The following is a 26,404-nucleotide window of genomic DNA, read 5'->3' on the forward strand; positions in this document are numbered from 1 at the left end:
GGCAACAATCCTACCTTCAACATCATATTCTATAGGGAGACTTCTTCCAAAGGGTTAAACGGAACATCATTCAGGACTTTTAAAACAAAAGGAAGGTTAACTAGTAGACAAGCTCTATAGAATACAATGTGTTTAGTCCTTACATAGAAATCTAAGCAATGTAAAGCACAGTAAACAGGCCTGCAAAATGGATATTGTGGCAAATGTCGGGGGGGGGGGGGGTGGTTGGGGCTGATATAAGCTGCCATACACTGACACTTATTTCACCTGGTGGAGGCTGTTTGGGTTTCAGGGAGTTTAAAATGCCAACGCTAATTCTGAATTTCAGTATGGGCATCTCTGGGGAACAGAAAATTCACTGTATCAACCCAACACACAAATTACAGCTACTACTAGTTGCACTGATAGACTGTATTAGTGTAATAGTGTAAAAGATTATTTAGTAACATTCACAGTGTAATAAACCATTTTTGTTTTTGCAGAAAACAATGTTCTTAGAGAAACAAGTACTCTTGTACTCTTCTCACCTTGCTCAGCAAAATATGAAGCTGCACCTAAAAGAACAGAAGGTAGCCAATAAAATTTACTTTTGCAAGGCAATGTAAATTTCACATAGTGGAAAAAAAATGTAGTTACAGTAAACAGTTTTTGTTTAAGAGACTTCTCTACTGCCACTAGTGGGAGCACAGTCTAAAGGTGGCCATACACGGGCCGATTCTAGCTGCCACTATCTGTCCCTTAGACTGATTCGGCGCCTAATCTGTGTAGGGGCACTAACGACGGGCCTGCTCAACCGATATCTGGCCTGAAATCAGCCAGATATCGCTCGGGCAGGTTAAAAAATGTAGTCGGATCAGGGACCGCATTAGCTCATTGATGCGATCCCCGATCCGACTTTGCCTATTCCCGCCGTTCCTGGATTCGGCCGATATCGCCCACCTGTAGGTGTGGGCTACCTTTAGTAATTGTGTGGCACTGATCTATTTCTAATATCTGCACATCATTACTGTTATGTTGAGGGTAGTGGGGACCCTCAACAATGCAATTAGCACAACATCTTCACTAGGAAAGATTTAGAGTGACACAATTTGTATTTATTTTGTTACGAAGCATTAAGGTTTTATACAAAATACAAATGAAGTGTTACATATAGCTGTACTAGTTTTGTAATAATCTTCTTCATAAAACCATATATTTTACAGACTAAACATATGAACTTTGCCCATATAGACCTGCATTCCAGGGTATAGTGATGTGCAACAACACCTGCTAATGCCCCACTTCTTAACTGCACTTGGCAAGGACAGGTTTATTCCAGTCTGAAATATATGATTTTTTTCACCCCAGTGGAATGCAGCTAAAAAGTCCTGACACATCCAAATATGTACCTTCAATACTAGTTTATTAAGAAACCATTGTAAATTCAGCGTTGCAGAGAGGGTCAGCATCCTGTACATAACAAATTGTTACACTAATGTACTTGGCTGAAACAGCTCCTCTTCTGGATGAGGACTGCCATTGTGGGGTCTCTCTTTAAAGGAGTTACTTGGGTATCCACTAGTTAAGTAGTTCCTTTTAAACTCACGTACTGATCTGATGTAAAGAGCACACATAATAGCACTTGGAAGGTACAAACAAGCAGCTATAACACCGAACAATGCCACAGCCGCATCTCCACCCTGCACATCACAGTTCATCCAGGTGTAACCACGGCCTGCATAAAGACGTTCCCTTGTCTTGCAGACATCAGTAGAGTTGACCTGCTTAATAAAATATAGATAAAGACCAACTGCAACAATGTAACCGATGCAAGCCACTATATCAAAAATAAATTCTGCATACAGGACACAAATGTTTAACCTGTGTATTGGTTTTGTCCCCATGAAAAGGAAAACAACTGTAAGTCCACAGATCACTATAGTAAAAGGCACTCCACCGTAGATTCCAGGTACTCTTAACTGACTGTATTGCATGTCCAAGTCCCGCACCTGCCGCAGCTCATTGCCTTCAAAGGGGCTGTATGCAGATTCAATGCTAAATGAGCCAAAGCCAGCTGCCGATGTATAGCCGGTTATCACTGCATAAGATGCAATCACACAAATGAGGACCAGTATGCCTGTCATGATTTCCACAATCTGCAGGATTCCTGGAAAGAGAAAAGCAACAAACATTCCTGACTTTTTGACAAACCTGAACAAGTAATGAACTTGCATAAATAAATTAATTCTACAATTTTAGAGGGCAATACATCTTTACAAATAAAATTGATAACGAATACAGAACAACCAGAACAGAAATTATTTGTGACTTAAAATCAGTGTTGGACTGGCCCACCAGAATACCAGGAAAACTCGTGCTTCTAGCTTCTAAGAGACTAGGATACTAAAAAGTTTAAGGTAGGAGAGGAGGAATTTTTCAGGGTTTGTCCAGGGTTTTCTGGTGGGCCCCTGCCATCTTAGTCCGACACTGCCTAAAATTACCTTAATCTCCCATAAAACAACAAATCCAACTACCAGTATTCTTTCTAGCTGGTTTATTAGGCACTATTATGTATACCACATTGAATGGTGTAAAAAGGCATGTATTTTAAAAGATTTAATTAACGTGAGTTGAATTACACATAAAACTATTTACACTCACCAAAAGGATTATTAGGAACACCTGTTCAATTTCTCATTAATGCAATTATCTAATCAACCAATCACATGGCAGTTGCTTCAATGCATTTAGGGGTGTGGTCTTGGTTGTTGGTGCCAGACGGGCCGGTCTGAGTATTTCACAATCTGCTCAGTTACTGGGATTTTCACGCACAACCATTTCTAGTGTTTACAAAGAATGGTGTGAAAAGGGAAAAACATCCAGTATGCGGCAGTCCTGTGGGCGAAAATGCCTTGTTGATGCTAGAGGTCAGAGGAGAATGGGCCGACTGATTCAAGCTGATAGAAGAGCAACTTTGACTGAAATAGTCATGCAGCAAAGCATTTGTGAAGCCACAACATGCACAACCTTGAGGCGGATGGGCTACAACAGCAGAAGACCCCACCGGGTACCACTCATCTCCACTACAAATAGGAAAAAGAGGCTACAATTTGCACGAGCTCACCAAAATTGGACAGTTGAAGACTGGAAAAATGTTGCCTGGTCTGATGAGTCTCGATTTCTGTTGAGACATTCAAATGGTAGAGTCAGAATTTGGCGTAAACAGAATGAGAACATGGATCCATCATGCCTTGTTACCACTGTGCAGGCTGGTGGTGGTGGTGTAATGGTGTGGGGGATGTTTTCTTGGCATACTTTAGGCCCCTTAGTGCCAATTGGGCATCGTTTAAATGCCACGGCCTACCTGAGCATTTCTGGTTTCTGACCATGTCCATCCCTTTATGACCACCATGTACACATCCTCTGATGGCTACTTCAGCAGGATAATGCACCATGTCACAAAGCTTGAATCATTTCAAATTGGTTTCTTGAACATGACAATGAGTTCACTGTACTAAAATGGCCCCCACAGTCACCAGATCTCAACCCAATAGAGCATCTTTGGGATGTAGTGGAACAGGAGCTTCGTGCCCTGGATGTGCATCCCACAAATCTCCATCAACTGCAAGTTGCTATCCTATCAATATGGGCCGACATTTCTAAAGAATGCTTTCAGCACCTTGTTGAATCAATGCCACGTAGAATTAAGACAGTTCTGAAGGCGAAAGGGGGTCAAACACCGTATTAGTATGGTGTTCCTAATAATCCTTTTGGTGTGTGTATATAAGCCAGTAAAAGAGTAGTATGAAAAAAATATGGATAAAATCCTAAACTCTCATTTCTTTTGGAAGTGGGATAATTTGTTAGCCAGTAGAGCAGGTCAGCCTTTATTCACCAGTGAGATTGATGTCTATGTTCACAAGCCTATATAGCCAGTTACTTTTCGCTTTTTCTATAAACTCAGGACTTTAGAATACATCCTTAGTACCCCATAGCCTAGCAGGGAAAACCAAGGTCCAGTTAGCCTACCACATTATTCATCTTGCTAATTACATTCAGTGATGGAGGTTACCTTTGCTTATGTTGTATTATATAAAAGCAGGAAGCAGGGGAGGCATAAGTTATTTTGTGCAGAGACTTTTTTCCTCTGCATGTTTAAATTGGTTTCTTTAAGAATTTCCTAGGCAGAAGCATTTCCAATTGTCTGGACAGCAAAACACCTAGTACTGTTCTTTTGATAAAACTGTATACATGAAATGCCTCAGACAATGCAATCCTTATGGCAGGTTCTGCTTGAGTATAATATATAAAGTGCTGCTCGCAATAATCTGTGTTGTCAAATTACTATCTAGGTTATTGATCATGAATAAAATACAGTTAATAAAGTGTCCTGTTATTGCATTTGTATTTTCAAATATTACTCTATAATTCAGATATGAAAGAATGATCATCAACGCTTGTCTTATTATACTGTAATGCTGGGCATGCACAAGGCCCTCTGTTTTAATGCACGCTCTACATCACATGAGATTATAGTGATCACACATGTGATGCTGATGGATAAGCACATGTTTGAATTAGAAGCCACGTTTTATGCCTCTGAGCAACCTGGCCTCAGCTGTACTGGGCTACTCATCTGCTATATTTAACATTTAAAATAGGGAGAGTATTTTTGCAAGGTAGCTGAGGAGCAGGATAGATAAATGGGAGAGAAGGGGGTCCATGCGTGCATTTGAAATCATGTTCCATGAAATAAACTTTTCTAAACACAGGTATGGGACCGGTTATCCAGAATGCTCGGGACCAGGGGTTTTCCGGATAAGGGATCTTTCCTTAATTTGGATCTCCATAACTGCTAAAACTCATTTGAACATTAAATAAACCCAATAGGATTGTTTCGCCTCCAATAAGGATTAATTATATCTTACGTAATTGGGTCTATGAGAGGTGGCCTTTCCATAATTCAGAACTTTCTGGATAACAGGTTTCCGGATAAGGGATACCATAACTGTATAATCAATTGAAATTCTGTATTGTTACTGTAATAATCAAGGGGAGGAGGGGGTGTTCCTTTTGCCTAGAAGATTTATCAGAGATCACTCTAACTCAAACAGTTCAACATTAGTCTTCCAAACAATATAAATCTTCAGTGTCATTTCCAAACCTAGGATCACAGAAAATTAGACTGACTGTATAATATAGCATGGTTTACTAGTACAGGTATGGGACCAGTTATCCGGAATGCTCGGGACCTGGGGTTTTCCAGATAAGGGATCTTTCCATAATTTGGATCTCAACCATTTAAGTCTGCTAAAACGCCCCTGGAAAGACCTTTGCTTCTAAATTCATGTATGTGGGTTTCTGCCTTAATGTATTTTTTAACATTTTAATACTAGTGTCAAGTAGGACTGGAATCAGTTATTTGAGTGAGCTCTAATCTACTAGGAAGGGGAGCCCCCCAAAAGATATATTAGCCATATACCTAACCATTAATCAAAATTTGACACCCGACTCCTGCATGAAGATAGAAAAACTAGAGTGGGATATGGAAAATAAATCTTGGTATTTTTAGAAATTGAATTGATTATATTTAGAACATTTATTTCAATATGATGAAACTAATTTTCATTTGTTCAACAGTTTGTTACTTGTCTACTAACGCATAGCAACCACTGAGTAGGTAGAATTTAATGGCCAGCTGGGTAAAAATAAGGATCTTAATTGCAGGGGTTACTAATTAAGACTACAAACATCATCAAGCAGTGTAATGGTTGTTACATTTAAGCCAAGTTGCTGTTGCTTTCCCATTTCCCTTAATTATTAACATACTACATTATGAAATCATTTTAAGCATTAAAGTTTCACACAAATTTACTCCATTTCAGAATAATTACAGCCAACATCATCTGTTTAACAGCCATACAATATCTGGAAATGACTGATGCCTGCCTCTTAAATTAATGCAAGCATAAACTGCCATGTGTTAACCTACCCAGTGAAGCATTTGTAAATCAGAGCATGAAATATGCACTTCCAATATTATATATTTGCTAAAGCAGATGCCCCAAGGTAACATCATAAAGAAAAACACTAGATATCTCAAATCATAACCCTCCTGCTCTTGAACTATAACTCCCATGTTGACATTTTGCAGAGTTTTAGATAGAGAGTAGCTTCCTATTAACACTTAAAGGAGAAAGAAAGGTAAAAACTAAGTAAGCTTTATCAGAAAGGTCTATGTAAATACAGCCATAAGCACTCACAGAAATGCTGCACTGAGTTCTCTGTTAAAAGATTTCTTGTGTCTGTAATTCATGTGCCACAGACACGCAGCTCTCTTCTCTCTCCTCTCTTCTGCTCCCCCCTCCTCAAGAATGCTAAGAACTCACCCCCACCTTAGGAATGTGGATCTGAGCCAATCAGCAGAAAGCTGACTCAACTAACTGAGCATGTTCACTTGGTCACGGTCTTGGTGCAGGAGTGAGGCATTATGGGAACATTCTTACACAGCTCAGCGTTTTTTCTTCCTGTTTGGTTTCTGATTATCTGAACAGGTGAAATATGGGGAGACTTAAGGGCACTATTGAGACAACTGAAGGTATGCCTGCAGCTTGAGATTAACTCTTTATTAGCCTTTCCTTCTCCTTTAATGAGTCCATTGGCAGGTTACATTGATCATCATTCCCTGCCATGGAGAAAGAGTCCACAGGGAATAAATAAGCATTGCTCTTTCCATGCAAAGAAAGTGCCAACTTAATGCTAAACGCTGGTGAATTATTTTACAATCGTGGTAAGTGTGTGTGTAGGGAATACCTCTTCTTGTGCAAAACTGTAAACATTTTCCAGAAGTAGGCTGATCTTCAAATTGATGAGAAGGATGCCTGGAGTGGCTGGAATATTCCACAGGCAATCTTGAATGTGATTGAGCAGTGGGAGGCCGTGAATTCTTTTGTTGTGGGGTAAGCCTGCAAATAAAGGATGGGATTGACAACAGCAAAGAAGATGCAAATTTAATAGACACATAATAAATATTTATTTATATATTTTTAGGAATGAAAAGAGCTCTGCAAAATTAATAAACAATAAGGCAAGCAGGGCAGAATAAAGAAAAACAAAAACTGAGCAAGGAGGCACATGTGGCTGTTCATGCATAATGAACTAGCTGCCACCAATGAGATCAGACACTTTGCAAGCTGTTAGTCCTCAGTTTGGCTCTTCATCAACAAGTGCCTTAAATGACAAGGAAAGGTTAATACAAATTTAAAAATACGTCTAAAGGCATTCTTTTTAAGTACTTACTGCATATCTAAATTCCCAGATCCCTGCTTGCTTCTCTGAGATATGGTGCTGGCAGCCTACAGCAGTGTGAAGACTACAGTGACATCACTGAAATCTCTCTCCCCTTCCTGTAGGCTGCCAGCGGCTGCTTTCAGTAGCAATGCACATGTGTGTAACTTGATCCTGTCTCCTGTTCTGAGCTACACATGCCCACCAGCCAATCAGAAGTGGATCTGGAGGGGAGGGGAGGGGGGGGGAGGGAGGGAATGAAACACATGTGCAGTATGAAGCAAGGAGGGTAAGGAAGGGAGAAAACCTTTTTAAAGATGGCTGCCTGTTCAAGAAAACAGATAGAAGTAAGGGCTCTGGTACACGGGGAGATTAGTCGCCCGCGGCAAAGCTCCCTGCTCGCGGGATGGCAGACGCGGCGGCGCGATTTCGGGAAATCGCGCCGCCGCGTCTGCCATCCCGCCGGCGACTTACATGTTCGCCGGTGGGATGGCAGAGGGAAGGCAACTCGGGGAGATTAGTCGCCCGCGAGCAGGGAGTTTTGCCGCGGGCGACTAATCTCCCCGTGTACCAGAGCCCTAAGTGTGACTGAGTAAATATTTGATTAGGTGAGCCAAAAGTGTGGCGTTTTTACTAAACAATAGGACGACTATTGGGCAGTATGCTTTTTAAATTTTGACTTGCATTCTCCTTTAATCACACACTTGTGAACAAAGAGATCACAAATAAATGAGCCAGTGTGCAGCCACAGTCAGTTTTAATCATGAGATCCCTAAGAAAAAGCACAAATGGGTTTGATCTACCTGACAGAGATTCTGGTCTGAACCTGTCATAGCAAATAGTCCACTCATCTAAATCTGCTGTACAAAGGGAGAATTATATATAATAATTCTTTTGAAGGTTATTGCCAGGTTTGGACAGATTCAGCCCCTCCGAAATGTGCCAAAATCTAAAGATTGCCAGTCTATGTCTAGTTATGGATATTACTGTATATTACTGTCACCTAGTAAAACTCATCAGAAGGAAAATTAGTTAATTAGTAGTGCATCATTTTTTCAATTTATCAGAAAGTCTTTATGTATTTCAATCATTATTAGGGAAAGAAGAAAGTGTAGTTCACCTTTAAGTTCAATTTTAGTATGTTCTAGAAAACCCAGTTCTTTGAAACTTTTTAATTGCTATTTATTTTTCATTTGTTATAGAGTTTTTCTAGTTTTCAAATGGGGGTCACTGACCCCAGCAACTAAAAAAAACTGTTGCTCTGCGAGGATTAAATTTTACTGTTATTGTTGTTTATCTTTCTATTCAGGCCTTCTATTATTCATCTAACAGTCTGTTAAACCACTGCCTGAAATGGGCAATTGCAAATCTCAGAATGTCACTGTCTGTATTACACCAAAAGTATTTTAAGGTGAACTTCACCTTAAAAGAAACTTAGGAAGGTCTACATGATCATTACTAGCCCTTCTTTAGAGTGAAGCAGGGTATTTGCAATAAGCAGTATGCCTTTAAACTCCCTATACATCAACATCTAAGTCACAAGGACTTGCTTAGCTGTTCATTTCTGTGTACAGCAATATATGTAAACATTAGCTCTGCATAACAAGTTAGTAAAATCTGGGCTTTACCTCGCGTTTGAAGCTTGGGATCTTCTGTCGTGTGCTGAATCATGCTGGTTCCTTTGTGTTGGTCTATGAGGATTAGAATGTTCCTGCCTTTCACGAGAGGATCTCTGGGATGGCGGTACCTGGTTACTTTTCATGCTTCTCTCTGACCGGGACATTGCTTTACAAAGGGAGGCTAGGTTAGCCTTCTGGATTCAGAATACCAGCAGTTCCATACTGCTTGCGGCTAAATAGAAAAATGTGTTCTATTAAAAAACAAACTACGTCGGTAACCCAATAATTAGCAACACTACAGTTTAGTTGTAATTATTAATACCATATGTAGGGAGACAGTTTAAATCACATATGGCTTATATTATTTTTTATGATTTCATCACTTCAGTCTCAGCTAGGCAAAAGGCAAAAATATGGTCCTATGGTTATACTGCTATACTTTGTTAGTCACAGACTCTATTATAGCTATTTTGTACAGGAATATTTAAATCTGACAATCTAAAAGCTTATGCCTTTTTCTAAAGTTGTATACACTCACAGGCACATAAATCTGGACAATTTGGCCAACTGTTTATGAAATTGGTAGACTTTCCCCCATGTATTTGGATTCAAACAGACTAATTTCCATTCAGAATAGTCTCTGTGTATGTACCAGTATGTGTATCCAAATTGGCAAATGGGGGCTATCAAGCAAAGTGTTCTGTGCCCAGCTTTAAAGATACAAATACCAAAGCAAAAAATGGAAAATCTTAATATTTGTATATGTGATTTTGATGGTTTGTCTTTCATTAGATCCTTGCAACCATACACAGGCTATCCAGTACAGTAGTTCTACCAATCTTCCTGCAGGCCAATCAAATGGAAATGGTAGGAAAGGCCATACAGGTATATGGGCACCTTTCTATTGTTCTGTTTGTTCAGGATCACTACCACAAAGACCAGAACAGCAGGAAGCAGGTCTGGACTGGGATTAAAAAAAAGCCCTGGTATTTGAGGTACACAGAGGCCCAAATAGCCCCCATCAGCCTAATAGTGAATAGTCTATGGCATCTTACAGCAGCCCCTCTGGTATTTGACAAAATCCACACATTGCCAGTCTGGGACCTTGCAGGGAGTAAAGATGAGTCACAAAACTCAATTTTGACCAATTGGCAGAAATTTTCCATCAAGACTAATAATCTTTGATCACTAATAATTAGTCTGAAAAGCCCCAAGTTGCTATTGCCTGATGTATAGATGTATTTTATCTATACATGAGTCATAATAATACACTTAAGCTGGCCATACATGCCCAGATTTGGTTGCAAATTTTGACCATGCTGCATGTCCAAATCTTGGCATTCATGACCATCTTAGTTGTATCTACTATATAGACATAATATAATTAGCAATAGAAACATTTGTGATAAAGGTCAAACACCCTTTTAAACTTATGATCCATTTAACTATCAGACTCATTGCACTCAGTGCAGATTTCTTTACTTATAAGACTATTCTTATGCTAATGGTAGCCTGGGCATTTTGACCACTGAGGTGTTTAGGCACATAACATCATCTTTAAAAATGTTCCCTACTCCCTGACAGTTGAAGCACTGCTCAGACAGAGCTCCATGTGGTAAAACACAAGTAGGACCACCAGTTTAGCAATTATATTAACATTTGATTAGCTCAGATGCAGAATTTAAGATATTGATTTGTGTTTCTGCCTTACTACCTTCAGAAAACAGGAAACAGTAATGTAAGTAAAGCAAGATAATAGACTTTCCTCATCTAGCGTTAAAAACCTGATATAATAAAAGCATATTTCAGGGGTGGGAATCTGTAACACATACTTCTTGGCATGGTCCAGAATTAGCTTATTAGTGTGACCCATATGCTCTTCTTTTTTTGTGTATTTTACACTCCTTTGGAACTCAAACAACAATGCTGGAACAACTGAAAATAAAATTCTATAGCCATAAATATCCCTCTCTTTGTTCCCATTCTGAGTATCCTGTATCATTCAGTTAAACAATCCCTACTTGGGGTTGCATTGTGGAGCATTCAAGCAGTGAAGGGCAGTACTCAATGTGAAAACATGACACTGTATTTATAAAGGTGTGTTCATATTACACCTTGTACACTAGTAATAAACAAAGTATCAAAGGATCCTCCATTGGGCCCAGCCTCTATATGGTACTGTCTGTCTCTATTTAAGTGTTGTGAGTGGGCCTTGAATGCCAGGTTTTCTAGTGGGCCCACTAGAAAATATGGCATTCAGGGTCCAGAAGTGTGCCCAACACTGGGATAGGGGAGTGTTTCAACAACCACATGGGTTCAAGTGCTCTATAAGTAAGACTTTTATTGCTCCTGCATTTGCATTCGTAGGGTAAGTAAATGAGCCCTATTTATGTCACTGTTGCATTCGCTTGGAAATATTGAGTAAAATTGATTATGTTTATCCAACAGTTACGTTTCCTGCATCCCTAAACACTGCAGCTTGTAGCATCAGCTGGAGAATTTTTAGTTGGGCATCCCTGATTTCAATAATCCCTAAACACTGCAGCTTGTAGCATCAGCTGGAGAATTTTTAGTTGGGCATCCCTGATTTCAATAATCCCTAAACACTGCAGCTTGTAGCATCAGCTGAAGAACTGCAAGTTGGGCATCCCTGATTTCAATAATCCCTAAACACTGCAGCTTGTAGCATCAGCTGAAGAACTGCAAATTGGGCATCCCTGATTTCAATAATCCCTAAACACTGCAGCTTGTAGCATCAGCTGGAGAACTGCAAGTTGGGCCTCTCTGATTTCAATAATCCCTAAACACTGCATCTTGTAGCATCAGCTGGAGAACTGCAAGTTGGGCCTCTCTGATTTCAATAATCCCTAAACACTGCAGTTTGTAGCATCAGCTGGAGAACTGCAAGTTGGGCATCCCTGATTTCAATAATCCCTAAACACTGCAGCTTGTAGCATCAGCTGGAGAACTGCAAGTTGGGCCACTCTGATTTCAATAATCCCTAAACACTGCAGCTTGTAGCATCAGCTGGAGAACTGCAAGTTGGGCCTCTCTGATTTCGATCAAGAAAAGTCTGTCTTTGGATTTTTACTGGCAATTACTTGCTCATATATTTATCATGTCCTTCCATGAAACCATAGTTAAGAAATGAGTCGTCCAAATTATGTTTCATATGGTACTAATAAACTGGGTGGGTGGTAGATATGCTGGCCATACTGGACACAGACATGAATAGTCCCAAAGGGGAAACAGATGAACAGACAAGAACCTGGCTAGAATGGTTAGCAAAACTATTATTTTAAACAAAAGTAAAACTTGCCTTCTGCTTGTGTATGAACATAAAATGTTCACACAATGTGACACAATCAGAAAGAAAATCCATGAAGATGGTTGCAAACTTGTACCAGAGCAGTAAATCTTAGCAACCAATCAGCAGTTCTCATTGTGCAGTTTTGCTAGACACATCTAAAAAATACATGTTGCAGGGCAGTACTGATTGCATTTAAATTAAACAGCAATCGGCAGCCCTACTGACTGGATTTTCTAGATATGTCCCTGATTTTGATACTGTATGGATACTGGATTAGTAGAAAGCCAGCAGCATTGGTGCATCCCAAGGACAGTTTTGACAATGTTAAGCTTAACTAATGCCTTATCTCCTTGCTATTTTCATAAACAAACACAGCAAGACAGTTCTCCCCCCATGGGGGATAAAATATTCTTCCATATGTTCTGTTCTGCCACATAATAGTCATAATTGAATATTTACCTTTCTCCAAGATTTCAAAGTACAGCCTCAATTATTGTTCCCATCCATGAGAGTATGTCCTCTTCCTTGCTAGACGAATGTAAGTGAAACTCCAAGTTAGAAGTAGTTTCAGGGGAACAGGTGAGACTGGTCTTGCTGCAGAGGAGGAGGAAGAGGCAGTGCAAATCTTGTTTACTATTACAAAAAAGGTAAAGAAGCACCTCCTGCCCCTCCTACCTTGCAGTTGAAGTATGCAGAGAGACCGCACCTCATCCTTCCCTGCTGCAGACACGCAGGTTGTGGCAACTCGGATATTACTCTCTTTCTGAAGTTCAGCATCATGGCACAAAAACTGAAGCTGTTCTTTCCTTTCACCAATACTATATTCACTCATATTAACTTTCAGTCCAGTTAATATCCCAGTTGCATTAGGTAAGAAAAGTTTCTTTAAGACTGTAGACTTTTTATGGTTTTTGAACAATTTTGTTTTTGCTTTCCAGTTCTGCAGTTTGTAATTTCAGCAGCTCACAGTTGCTTAGGTTCAGTTTAACCTAGCAACCAGGTGGTGCTTTGATGACAGACTGGAAGCTAAGTAGGACAGGGCCAGAACAAAAAGATTAGTGATAAAAAGTAACAATGACAGCAACATTGTAGCCTCAGAGCAATCTTTTTGTGGCCGTTGTTGCTTGGAATAGGATATTATGTTTAAGGGTTCTGTAGCAGCCCAAGCTAACCACAGTGATTCTGATACACTGCATATGCACTGTGCTGTCGTTAGATACCTGAGCTTAGGCTGATGTCAGACGTGGCGTATTCTCGATAAGCCGAAAAACGCTTGCCGAGAATACGCCCCACTACTGTAAATGCGTCCTACCTGTGCCTGCACCCGAATGAATGAGATAAAACACACAAAAACACATAAAAATGCGAGAGAATGCAAAGTCTTGTTTTTATGTGGCTTTTCAGCTTGCCGAGAATACGCCACGTCTGACATCAGCCTTAGGGACTGACCCACAATATACTGTATATAAATAATATAAATGTCACAATATAAGGCTAATTGGTAATGAATTAAGATTCTCGTTACTATCTGAAACCAGTGCAATTTGTATCACAATGTAATATTCAGAGCTGCAGCATTAGCATAACCTTAGCTTCTCACTACCTGCCCAGAGCACACCAAGTAAATTCTCTCACCTGTGCCTGCTATTGGCCAGCAGGGGAGCACTTCCAGAGATGAGCTCTTTTCTCTCATTAACTCTTTTACTGCCAAAGACGTATGGGATACGTCGTGGCAGTAAAAGGGCTTAACTGCCAACGACGTGTCCCATACGTCGTTGGCATTTAAGCACCGCTCTCTGCAGCGGCGGCATGTGCCCCCCTGGGCAATGTGCCAGGGGGGCTGTCATGAGGGTCCTGCGAGCCGATCGCTCGCAGGACCCTCCAGGAAGCAGCAGACGTGATCGCATCGCGTCTGCTGCTTCCTGCTTCCTCCTTCCCCCCCAGCGCCGGTCCAACTGAAGAGGAGCGATCGGGTCTTCAGGACAGGTAAGGACTTTTTTTTTATTTTTGCATTTACACACTTATACACACATTTACACACACTTACAGCACACATTTTAGCATTTTTTTGTTTTTTGTTTTTCCATTTTTCACACTTTTATACACTTATTTACACTCATATACACACTTACACAATATCACACAACTTTTACACATGTACAAACATGTATACACAACCACTTTGGGGTTTTTTTTGTTTTTTTTTTCATTTTACCACTTTGTTTTTAGTTTTTTTTACCTAAAAACTGTTTATTTTGACAGCGTGACTATTGGATGAGATATTCTGACCACTGATTACACTGTCATGTGACTTATTTTGTTGTTTCACTGATTTGCACAATTTTTGTGGTTTTATCACATTTTATCCCTGTATAAGTGTTCCTGATCTGTTTTTAGCGTAGCTTTGCCAGGTGTAACTTTGGTCTACAAAAATAACTTTACCTATTTTGAATTCATCAGAATGTGTACTTTCCAAAAATATATGGTTTTCTGGGGGTCTCGGTATAGTTAGGGGGATTACTGCACATAATACACTGACAGGGGGCTCTGTGTGCAAAAGCTGAGTTGGCAGGCGAGAAATCCATATGCGCTATTTTCGTTTTGGGGTCAGTACATACCGCAGATTTTGGTATATCTATGCATATTGGGCATCAAACTGTTCAGTAGACCTCTGGTGTTCCTATTTGGGGTGACTTGCCTTTGTACGCAAGAAATTGTGTGAGATAAATGCGGCAAATTGCAACATTTTTAGGCGATTTTCTGAAATGTCATAAAAACCAATAACTTTAGGAAAGCTTTGCAGATTGATACTTTGGTGTAGAAAGGACTCTTTACCCTTGTTGGATTTGTCAGAATGTGTACTTTCCAAAAATATATGGTTTTGTGGGGGTCACTGTATAGTTAGGGGAAGTTTTGGCACATAATACACTGACAGGGGGCTCTGTGTGAAAAAGCTGGCAGGCGAGAAATCCTTATGCGCTATTTTCATTTTGGGTTCAGTACATACCGCAGACTTTGGTATATCTATGCATATTGGGCATCAAACTGTTCAGTAGACCATAGGTGTTCCTATTTGGGGTGATTTGTATTTATCTGATCTTTATCAAGAAATTGTGAGAGATAAATGCGGCAAATTGCAACATTTTTATGCGATTTTCGAAATGTCAAATAAATCTGCAAACTTAGGAAAGCTTTACAGCTTGGTACTTTGAAGCAAGAAGAAATGTTTACCCATTATAGATTCGGGGGGATGTGTACTTTCCAAAAATATATGGCTTTCTGGGGTGAGCATACTTTTTTGTAGCATTATCCCATATAAAGGATGTAAATGTGTTGATTTTGCAGGAGCTGAAATGATAGATCATATGGGGGTATGTTCCCATTGGGGCCCCTACATGCCACATACTTAGGTAAACCTATACATATTGGGCATCAAACTGTTCAGTGGACCCCTGGCGTTCATATTTAGGGTGTTTTATCTTGGTACCTAATGCTATGTGGGAGATAAGATGCTGCAAAGTGGAAGCTTTGAGGGGATTTTTGGAAATGTCATCAAAATTGCTAACTTTAGAAAAGCTGTGTGGCTTGGTACTTTGGAGTAGAAAGACATGGGTACCCATTTTAGATTCGGGGGAATGTGTACTTTCCAAAAATATATGACTTTCTGGGGTGAGCATACTTTTTACTAGCTTTATCCCACATATAATGATGTAAATGTGTTGATTTTGCAGTAGCTGAAATGACAGAAATGACAGTACATATGGGGGTATGTTCACATTGGGTCCCCTACATGCCACATACTTAGGTAAACCTATATATATTGGGCATCAAACTGTTCAGCGGACCCCTGGCATTCAAATTTAGGGGGTTTTATCTTGGTACCTAATGCTATGTGGGAGATAAGATGCTGCAAAGTGGAAGCTTTGAGGGGATTTTTTGAAATGTCATCAAAATTGCTAACTTTAGAAAAGCTGTGCGGCTTGGTACTTTGGAGTAGAAAGACATGGGTACCCATTTTAGATTCGGGGGAATGTGTACTTTCCAAAAATATATGACTTTCTGGGGTGAGCATACTTTTTACTAGCTTTATCCCACATATAATGATGTCAATGTGTTGATTTTGCAGGAGCTGAAATGATAGAAATGACAGTACATATGGGGTATTTTCACATTGGGGCCCCTATATGCCGCATACTTAGGGAAACCTATACATATTGGGCATCAAACTGTTCAGTGGACCCCTGGCATTCATATTTAGGGGTTTAGATACTATAGACTGGAAGCTTTGAAGCGATTTTTAAAAAAAATCACAAATTTTGATAAAAACCAATAACTTTAGGAAAGCATTGCGACTTGATAGTTTGGAGTAGACAGACAGTTGTGCCTATTCTGTATTCCCCAGAATCTGTTCTTTCCAAAAATGTACAATTTTCTGGGATAAACCTTCTGTTAGTGGAATTTTTGGCCTTGAAATCTAAAGTATGCAGCTTTCTGGAGCAGTGCTTTGGGAATTTGGTAGTGCACTGCTGGGAGTTTTTGACCTATACAAGTGAGAAATCTCCATAAAACTATATATATTTGGTATTGGCACGTTCAGGAGACATGGGACTTTCCAAATCAGTTGTATATTCGTGCATAAAATAATTTTTGTTTCTAGTATGTGTGATTATATTATGGAAAATTTGATTTTTTTTGCATTTTTAGACATTTAGAAGCCTATATCTTGTTACAGAATTGGAATTACACAAAAATTCTACCATATTTTGAAAGCTTAGGTTGTTCTGAAAAAAACAATATATTGTTTTCCTGGGTAAACTAAAAGTCCCCCCGAGGAAAGGACCCTAAAGTGAAACAGTGCAAAATGTTCAAAAACTGTCTGGTAATACAAGTTCCGCTTTGACCAAAACAGCTGGCAGTAAAAGGGTTAAAGCACTTGTATATACATTATATCAGGGATCCCCAACCTTTTTTTTACCTTTTGAGCCACATTCAAATGTAAAAAGACTTGGGGAGCAACACAAGTATAAAATATGTTCCTGGGGTGCCAAATAAGGACTGTTATTGACTATTTGGTAGCCCCTATCTGGACTGGCAGCTTACAGAAGGCTGTCTTTGGCAGTACACCATTTTTCATGCAACCAAAACCTGCCTCCAAGCCAAGAATTAGAAAATAAGCACCTGCTTTAAGGCCCCTGGGAGCAACATCCAAGGGGCAGGAGAACATCATGTTGCTCAATAGCCAATGGTTGGGGAGTTATATGCATGCTTGCATTACTGGAAATGATTGGGACCTGGGGTTTCCAGGTAAGGGATCTTTTTTATTTGGGTCTCTATACCTTCAGTCTGTTAAACATCATTTACACATTCAATAAACCCAATATGATTGTTTTATCTCCAGTAAGGATTTATTAAATATTTAAACATTTAAACAATGTACTGTTTTATAATGACAGAGAAAAAGGAACATTTAAAAAAAAAAAAAAATTAGGACTATTTGCTTAAAATGGACTCTATTTGACATGCAACCTCTGGTTGCTGTCTCAATTGGAGATGACCTTCCCATTATTATTATTATTATTATTTATATAGCGCCATCAACTTTACAGAATAGAGGGGTACAAAAGACAACAGTTAACATGTACATATAAACAATAAACAAAAATGGTTTGCAGTTACATTGGATGAGGATCGGAGACACTAGGGGGAGGGCCCTGCTCACAAGAGCTTACATTCTAAAAGGGAGGGCTGAGACATAAGGTCAGGGTAACTAGGATGGTGTTAGAGTTCATGTAGGTGTGTAAAGTGACAATAAGTGCGGAGTGAGAGGTGAAAACCAGTGGTTAGTGAATGTTTGGGGGGTTTAGGTTATAGGCTAGAGTGAAAAGGTGAGTTTTAAGAGACCCTTTAAAGGCTTGGAGAGTCTGGCAGTGCCTAATGGGACAGGGAAGGGCGTTCCAGAGGATTTTTTCTATGAAATAGCTAGCAAAGTCCTCAGAAGTGATAGAGGAGGCAGCAGTAAGTTGGGTGGGTGGATGTAGAAGGGAGTTGAAAGTGTTGAACAGTTGTTTGGGGTTGCGAGATTGTGTGGTTATGAGAGTGGCGAAGTAGGACTGCTTTGCAGAGGACAAAGCATCCCTGTAGTTGTGTAATCCATTTTTGTAGTGGTAGAATTTAGTCCTGGAGTTGTTTTTTCTCCAGCAGTGTTCAAGCCTGTGGGACTGCCTTTGGAGCTGTTTTGTGTGCTTAGTGTACCAGGCTTGTCTGTTGGTGCGATGTGGGTGATGCGTAGAGAGGGGAGCAAAATTGTAGAAAGATGCAGCAGGTTCATGGTCATTGAATGAAGAGATAGAGGACAGGCTGTAGAGTTGATGAAAAATGTTGAAGGTTAATGTGATGAAGGTTCTTTCATCTGGCGGTAGGATTTGGAGGAGGAAGAGTGGTATGAGAGAGAGAGAGTGTGAGTGCAGGGCTGCCATCAGGGGGGCACAGGGGGAACAATCTTCCCGGGTCCGGGCATTTTTAGCTTTAAAGGGGGCCCGGCCGTGCTAGAGTTTCCTTAGCTCGGGCCCCCTTTAATTAAGTCCAGGCCCTATCTTTAGTTGTGTCCTCTGCTATGTGCTGCGGCTCCCCGCTACATCTGTGCTTTTATAAGTTTGCACCCGTGCGTACTGACGTCACACACACAGGGCGCGACCTTATAAAAACACAGAAGTAGCGGGGAGCCGCGGCACATAGTGGAGGACACCACCAGAGCCGGAGGCTGCTGGGGGGAGGGAAGGGGGGAAGCTGAAGGATGCTTGGGGGGGCCCTGGGGGAAGCAGGAGGATGCTTGAGGGGGGTCTGGGGGAGCCGGAGGATGCTGGGGGTGCCCTGGGGGAAGCAGGAGGATGCATGGGGGGGAGCAGGAGGATACTTGAGGTGGCCTGGGAGGAAGCAGGAGGATGCTTGGGGGCCTGGGAGGAAGCAGGAGGATGCTGGGGGGGGAGCAGGAGGATGCTTGGGTGGCCTGGAAAGAAACAGGAGGATGCTGTGGGGGAGCCGGAGGATGCTGGGGGGGGAGCCGAAGGATGCGTAAAGAAGCAGCGGGGAGCAGGCCATAGTATGAGCAATTTGGGGGAGGACCACCAATGTTTTAGGAGGCCCTGGGCTGGCTAGAAATGATTTAGGGGGTACCTGTCCTGGCTCCAATGCAAAACCTAACCCCTGGCCACCAATGTTTTAGGGGGTGCCTGGCTACCAATGTCTGTATGTCCTTTGTATTTAAGGGAGCGGTCACTGGGGGAGGGGCAATTGGGGGTGTGGGAGGATGGGGGGCCCAGAAAATTTTGTTGTGAGGGGCCCCGTGATTTCTGATGGAGGCCCTGTGTGAGTGTAAGGAGATGGTGATCAGAGAGAGGGAAAGGAAAGTTTAAAAGGTTAGTTAGAGAGCAGAGGTGATAAAAGATGAGGTCAAGGGTATGGCCATCCTGATGGGTGGGTTCTGAGACCCATTGTTTGAGCCCATTGGAGGAGGTAAGATTAAGGAGCTTGGAGGTAGGTGACCTTTTGGTGTCAATGGGGATATTGAAGTCACCCATAATTATTGCAGGGATGTCAGAAGAGAGGAAGCCAGGTGAAAAATCATCTAGAAATGTAGAAGTAGTTCCTGGAGGGCAGTAGATCATTGCAACCTGTAAAGCAAATGGGGACTAGATCCTAACTGCATGGACTTCAAAAGAGTGGAAGGCGAGGGAAGGTATTTGAGCAATGGGCTGGAACAAGCAATGCACGGACAGTAAAATACCGACCCCACCTCCATGTCTATTGCCAGGTCTTGGGGTGTGGCTGAGCTGAAAGCCACCAAAGGACAGAGCTGCGGGGGTAACTGTGTCAGTGGGGCTTATCCATGTTTCAGTGATGCCTAGAAACTGGAAGCCCCTGGATATGAAGAGGTCATGCACGGCAACTAGTTTGTTGTAAACTGAGAGTGCATTCCACAGGGCACATGATATTGGTGCAGGAGTGGCTGGGATGATTGGGATGTTGATGAGGTTGTCAGTGTTACGGCCCTTTTGCAGGTGTGCAGAGTGAGAATTTGAAGGAGAGCAGAAATTGGGGGTAGGGAGGGTGTAGGAACAGAGTTTGGGTGGGGGGCATGGATTTGGAGAGAGATTCCCTGTTGCCAGGAGGAGAAGTGTAAGGGCTGTGGGATGGCATTTTGGGAAGATTAGTCACCCACGACAAGGGAGATTTGTTGCGGGCGACTATTCTCCCCGTGTGCCACAGACCTAAGGGAGAGGAGATGCGGGGGGGGGGGGGGGGGGGGGGGGGTTGAATGCTCTGGACTTGTGTTTGGTAGTGTGGGGTTTAGGAGTGAGATCTCAGTTTGTGAGAGCAGAGGGAGGTAGAGGGAAGAAGTGAAGGTGCAATCAGAACAGTGTCAGGGGCAATGAAAGTAGTAAATGAGTTTTTAGCCCTGAGAAGAAGAAGATAACATTAGACTGGAGTGATAATAGACTGAGCATGGAGGACAGATGGTTAAAGCAATAGGGGGTAGGTGTGAGGCTTTATCAATGGTGTTCAGAAGCTATGAAAAGCATACAAGTCTGAGTTTGCATGTATCAAGTACAAATATAAAGCATGTTTGGTATATGCAGGATGTTACCAAATAAAGTTACCTGAATGAAGTAAACATACAAGATAGTAATTGTACATTTAGGCTTTAGGAAATAAAGTTTCTTTGTACATTTTACAGAGAGATCCATAGCAGCTGAAGTTGTAAAGTCCCAGATTGAGCATGATCATTGCTGTCCCAACTGCTGCCTAACTCTGTCTAACTTTTACAGTATACTTAAACTTGCTATACTTTAAGTTGCTTTACTGCCGAGCTGCAAACCCCAGCTGTGCTGCTCCCCAGAGTGATCCCAAGGAAATAGTTCAAGAAAATCACATGATTCTAAGAGGAGGGCCCAATTGGTTGGACATCAAATACACCCAAATTCACACCTAGTGCCTATTATATGAAGATTTCTCGATCACAGGCTGGATAAAGGATCCTATACCTGCCACATACAGTCAATGTATCAGCAGTAGTCAGTACGTAAACCAAGGTGCGCCATTATTAGTTTTATTTTTCCTTAGGCCTGAAAATATTTGCAGTGACAGATCTTCCCAAGGGTGCAATAACAATATATCGTGTTTAGTTCACAACACGTTGGAGTTATGTGTTTGGCATGTTACTCACCAATAAACATGATTGCACTTGGGGTTTGTTATATAAAAGGCAAGCAAATTGTCTACATTACTGTGACATCACATTTTCCACACATTTGACACTGTCACATCACTGGTTTTTCTCACTTATTTTGCTTTACAGACATACTCCAGCTTAATTTACTTTAAGTTTATTCATAAACTGGAGAATCTGGGCACCCATAATATTTAGAATTTGAGTGCTCCTGAAATTGTTTGAGAGTTAGAGTTCTGCTCATTAGTTTACCACAACACACATGTGCACAGCATGTGTAGAGAAATATTTGTAACCCTTATTTACCCAATTTAGTTACCCAATACTGATAATAAATATTCTGCTGACTTAAATTTGCTATTTGACAGCTTGCCAGTAGGTGTCACTGTATCATCATTTCATTTATCAAAAAAACATTTTTGTGATGTTTACTACTCTCTGTGCAAGATGTAACTTTGCTCAAATACTCAATAAAATATGAGTAAAAAATAAATAAATAAAAAAACATTTTTGTGGATAATTTTAAAGACTAGGAAAAAGAGTTGCACGTCCTCTTGGGATATTCAGGAAACTGCTACATTCAGCAATTGAAATAAACTCAATCAATCATTAACTTGCATATGGGGTATCCTCTTTTAGTCCTTAGCTAGGTAGGATTAGCCAGCTTGTGTTATAGGAGTGGGTCAGCAACTCAGCACCCACTTAGTGCCAGTTAGGGTAGCCAAGCAGCCCAAAGCTCCAACAGAAGGTGAGTGGTAAAGTACCCTGATTGCAAACAGGTAGAAGCCTGGCAACCCAGCATACTTATAACTGTACACGACATGAATCTATGGGTTATTCACCTTTCTACCTACTGTATGGATGTCATTCCCATCTGCCAGTGGATTTACTATTTGGACTTTTGGGTGATAAAGAAACAGAACCCACAAGGGGCTATGCTGAGAATTGGGCTAAGAGGATGAAAGAAGCATATCAGATTGCCAGTGAAAATAGTAAACAGTCAAGTTCCATGGGAAAATCCTACTATGACCAAATGATGGGAGGATTGATTCTTCATCCAGGAGATCGAGTATCGGTCAGGAATAACAGTGAGCGAGTAGGACCCAGCAAGCTAAGGTCATACTGGGAGAAAAATATTTGCATAGTCAAAGAGCAGGTCAATGACAATCCAGTTTATGTCCTTTAGCAGGAAGCTGGGTATAAAACCAAGATGAGAACAATACATAGAAACATGCTGTGAATGATTTGCCTGTAGACACACCGCAGCCAAATGGTGAAACAACCAGAGAAAAGGAAAAGGCATTTAAGAAACAGACACCTGAATACAGAGACTCACAGTCCAAGCTACTAAGGAGATGAAGATAGTACCACAGGCTACTGGGTAAGAACACCTTCATCAAAACAATAACCAAAACCAATAGAAAGTTTATCGGAGTATGCGCCTGTTGTGAAACACCTAGTAATAGTAGTAATAGTAACATTAGTATTGGAAGTACTAGTATGAGTATTACTGGTTGAAGTAATAGTATTGATGTTAACAGCAGTGGTGTTAGTAGTAGTCATAGTAGCAATAAAAGAAACCACAAAATAGCAGCAATAGTAGTGTTAATAGTGGTGATAGTATTAATGGTAGTAATAGTATTAATGGAAATAGCAGTAATGGTAGCAGTAATAGTAGCAGCAGCAACAACATTAGTGGTAATAGTAACAGTAATAGTAGTGATAGCAGCAGCAGTAGTAGTAGTAGCAGCAATAGTTATAGTAGCAATAGTAGGAATAGCAATAGGAGTTATAGCTGTGATAGTAATAATAGTAACAGCAGCACTAGAATGAGTAGTAATAGTAGTAGTAGCAGCAGTAACAGTAGAAATTTAAACCCTGCTGATAAAAAGACATTAAACCAACATCTTGCTTATGTTCTAAGGCAATATTGGTGTCCCACAGTCCTGTACTAATATAGTCACCTTTATCCTCACCAGGATGCATCACAGGTCTGTGACATGTTTGAAGACTTTCCTTGCACTATCAGCAGCAGAGTATTTTAATTGACGGAATCTCTCTCTGTAAGTCTCTTCGCTGATATTATAACGTCACCAGATCATATTGGCACACAGTTGACCTTTCAATAAGTCCTTAAACCCAGGAGTGGTTCTCCTAAGTATTACTGGAACTTGTAGATTAGGAAAAACAGCAGCTTTTAATGTTGTTCTTTTCCGGAACTTGTGAATTCATGTGTGAATTTGAGTAGGTTTTTGTGTCCCCATGTACACAAGTGATTGGAATTCTTGGACATTCTTTGTTTTGAGGGACCATATCAGCCTTTACCAAGCTGAGCTTACTGCCAGTATCCAACACAGCATTTACAGTGTGTCCATTCATAGTATCGGCATGGTATAGTCACTGTAACCACAGAAAGATGTGTGTGTTGAAGCCGTTCTACTTTTCCTGGGACAGAATTTAGCTATGTGCCCTCTGTTATGGCATTCAAATCACACTGTTCCACATGTATCTGATTTTGCTGGTGACTTTGCACTTGTGATTGCTGGAACCTCCTTGTGTGTCTACCAGCATCTTTCTTGGCTAGTAAATAGTCCTCAGCCAATGAAATAGCTTTCTCAGCCATATTTGGTCTTTGTTTCTGCACCCATTAGCTTCCATCCTCTGGCAGAATCTTAATAAATTGTTCCATTACAACTGTCTCTGTAATTTGCTGGTGGAATTTCAGTTCTGGCTTTATCCATTTTTTTATACGAGTCTGTGACATGTTTGAAGACTTTCCTTGCACTTTCTCCTTCCATCAGCAGCAGAGTATTTTAATTGACGGAATCTCTCTCTGTAAGTCTCTTCACTGATATTATAACGTCTTAGAATTGCCTCCTTCACCAGATCATATTGCCCAGATTCATGGATCTCCATATTACTGTAGGCCATTTGGACTTGACCTGTGAGGTGTGGAGCAAGCCTTATTACCCACTGTTGTCTACATTGTCACATCCTCTTGTGGCCTGCTCAAAGGGGGCAAGTACTCGGCAGAGCTGCTTCATCTGCTGCAACTGCTCTGCGCTAAAGTACCCCAAATGTGCCCCTTGAGTACCCCTGGCACTGTGCTCCAGCAGGCAATTGCTGACCACCCAGCACTGCTCTACAAGGCACTCCGCCATGTGCAGAGTCGAATTCCAGCACGTCGGCAGGTCACAGATCAGCTGGTGGGGTGGTAGACTATGCTGCCGCTGCATCCGTGCCTAAGACATGCTGTCATTGGACCTGCGGAAGTGGCCGCATACCCTAAGTGCCTTCTCCAGCATGACTCCCAATCCTGAGTAGCTCTTCAGGAAGTGCTGAACCACAAGGACATGTGCAAAGCAAGGCACATGGATCAGTTGGCCTAGGTGGAGGGTGGCCAGCAGGTTGCAACCATTGTCACATACCACATTCCCTGCTTGGAGCTGTCGGGGAGTGAACCACCGTTGCATGGAAGGTGGCATGGAGTTCAGGTGCAGTATGACTGGTAGAGGTGTTGCAGCACAGCCTGGCAGTGTTTGTGCTGCACTGAAGCGGAACTGTGGGGACGCTTCAGGTGTGGCTTATCCATAGTGGAGGAGGAGGAAGTGGCTGTGTGGGGTTTGTTCTTTACCCCATGGGGCGGCACCTCTAGTCTGAGGGGAGTGCACCTGCCTGCACCCTTCCCAGCATTCATCAGAGAGACCCAGTGTGCAGTACAGGATATATACCGGCCCTGCCCATACCTGCTGGTCCACGTGTCTGTGGTGCAGTGCACCCTGCCACCAACAGCATATTTGAGGGACAGGGACACATTATCCACCACCTGCTTGTGGAGGGCAGGGACGGCATTCCTGGCGAAATAATGGCAGCTGGGGATCTGCCAGTTAGGGACAACGCAAGCCATCAGCTGTTTGAAGGGGGCTGCGTCAACCAGTTGATAGGGCAGCAGCTGCACTGCCAGAAGCTTTGCCAGGCAGGCATTGAGCCTCTGCACTTGGGGTGGCTCGGGGAAAGAGGTGCGTTGCGGCCAAGGAACCGGGAGAGGGAAACCTGGTGGGACAGGGGCCATGCAGGAGATGGCAATGAGGACAGAGGGAGCTGCAGAAGAGGCAGAGCTGCACAGTGGCTGCCTCCAACTGTGAGCCTCAGAATCTTCTTCCCTTGCTACAGGGATTGGGGAGCTAGCACCTGTTCCAGAGCTGACAGAGCTGACACACTGCTACAGATTGGTCCTGACTCTGGCATGTGAAAAATGCCCACACTGCTGAAGTGCGGGCCACCACCTTGCCTGCTGTGGAGGGCTGGGGATCTGAAGGTTGATGGTCCCTTCCCGTACGCCCAGAGTTTTTGGACCCAGGTGCAGTGCTGTCCCACTGCCTACCCCCTCTAGCAGTGGTTGGTGGGGTCTCCTGTCTCTTTGGGGCTGGCTCTTCATCACCTTCATCAACAACACAGTTTCCCCTCTGAACTGCTGCTGTTATCCTTCTGAGCCGGCACCCAGGGTCTGTCCCCATCACCCTCAAGATCATCCCCCAGACCAGACCCTGCATCATATGTGGCATCCACACCCACACCCATATTGCTGGCGTTTGACTTATCACCAGCCTGCTGCCCTGTCATTAGGGAACCCTGCCCAACATCCCCTACTGCTGATGTGGTGGGCTGTGCCACATACTCCTCCTCCTTTTCAGACAGGAATGTCCCCCCCACATACCTGTCTGCCCATCAAAAAGATCCTGGGTGTCTGGGCTCAAGTCCACCTCAGGATAAAATAAACCCCTCAGCAGTAGTGTGCACACACAAGGGATACACACAAACAGACAAAGACAGACAAACGTAGTAGCAACAGTAACAATAGTAATAACAGTTGTAACAGTAACAGCACTAGTAGTAATAATAGTTATAGGAATAGTGGTAATGGTAGTAAAGGCAATAGAAATAGTAGTAATAGCAATAGTAGTAAGGCCAATAGTTATAGTA

General features: G+C 41.9%; 1 protein-coding gene across 4 annotated transcripts; it reads right to left on the reverse strand.

The window, feature by feature from the left end:
• Nucleotides 1-1,072: 1,072 nt before the first annotated feature.
• LOC100135231 (uncharacterized loc100135231) lies at nucleotides 1,073-12,834 on the reverse strand. 4 transcript variants are annotated; one of them, XM_012964255.3, is made up of 5 exons: nucleotides 12,655-12,834; nucleotides 8,895-9,117; nucleotides 6,793-6,944; nucleotides 3,104-3,160; nucleotides 1,073-2,146 (listed from the first exon to the last, which is right to left on the reverse strand). In XM_012964255.3, the coding sequence occupies exons 2-5, from the start codon at nucleotides 9,047-9,049 to the stop codon at nucleotides 1,467-1,469; spliced, it is 1,044 nt and encodes a 347-aa protein (XP_012819709.1). In that variant the 5' UTR covers nucleotides 9,050-9,117; nucleotides 12,655-12,834; the 3' UTR covers nucleotides 1,073-1,466. The 4 variants fall into 4 exon arrangements, with proteins under 4 accessions (XP_012819709.1, XP_017950019.1, XP_012819710.1 ...); XM_018094530.2 differs by having other exon boundaries at nucleotides 8,895-9,136; XM_012964256.3 differs by lacking the exon at nucleotides 3,104-3,160 and having other exon boundaries at nucleotides 12,655-12,831.
• Nucleotides 12,835-26,404: the final 13,570 nt, after the last annotated feature.

The sequence above is a fragment of the Xenopus tropicalis genome, chromosome 6 (genome assembly GCF_000004195.4).
Source record: "Xenopus tropicalis strain Nigerian chromosome 6, UCB_Xtro_10.0, whole genome shotgun sequence".
Taxonomy (NCBI): Eukaryota; Metazoa; Chordata; class Amphibia; order Anura; family Pipidae; genus Xenopus; species Xenopus tropicalis.

What these genes read in the sequence shown, in the direction of transcription:
- LOC100135231 (XM_012964255.3), bottom strand. Translation starts at nt 9,049, where the DNA reads ATGTCCCGGTCAGAGAGAAGCATGAAAAGTAACCAGGTACCGCCATCC. An exon ending in ACAGTTTTGCACAAGAAGAG is followed by an intron (nt 3,161 to 6,792) that starts GTATTCCCTACA and finishes ATGTCTCAACAG; the next exon opens with AAATCGAGACTCATCAGACC. An exon ending in TCTTCAACTGTCCAATTTTG is followed by an intron (nt 2,147 to 3,103) that starts GTGAGCTCGTGC and finishes TTCTCTTTCCAG; the next exon opens with GAATCCTGCAGATTGTGGAA.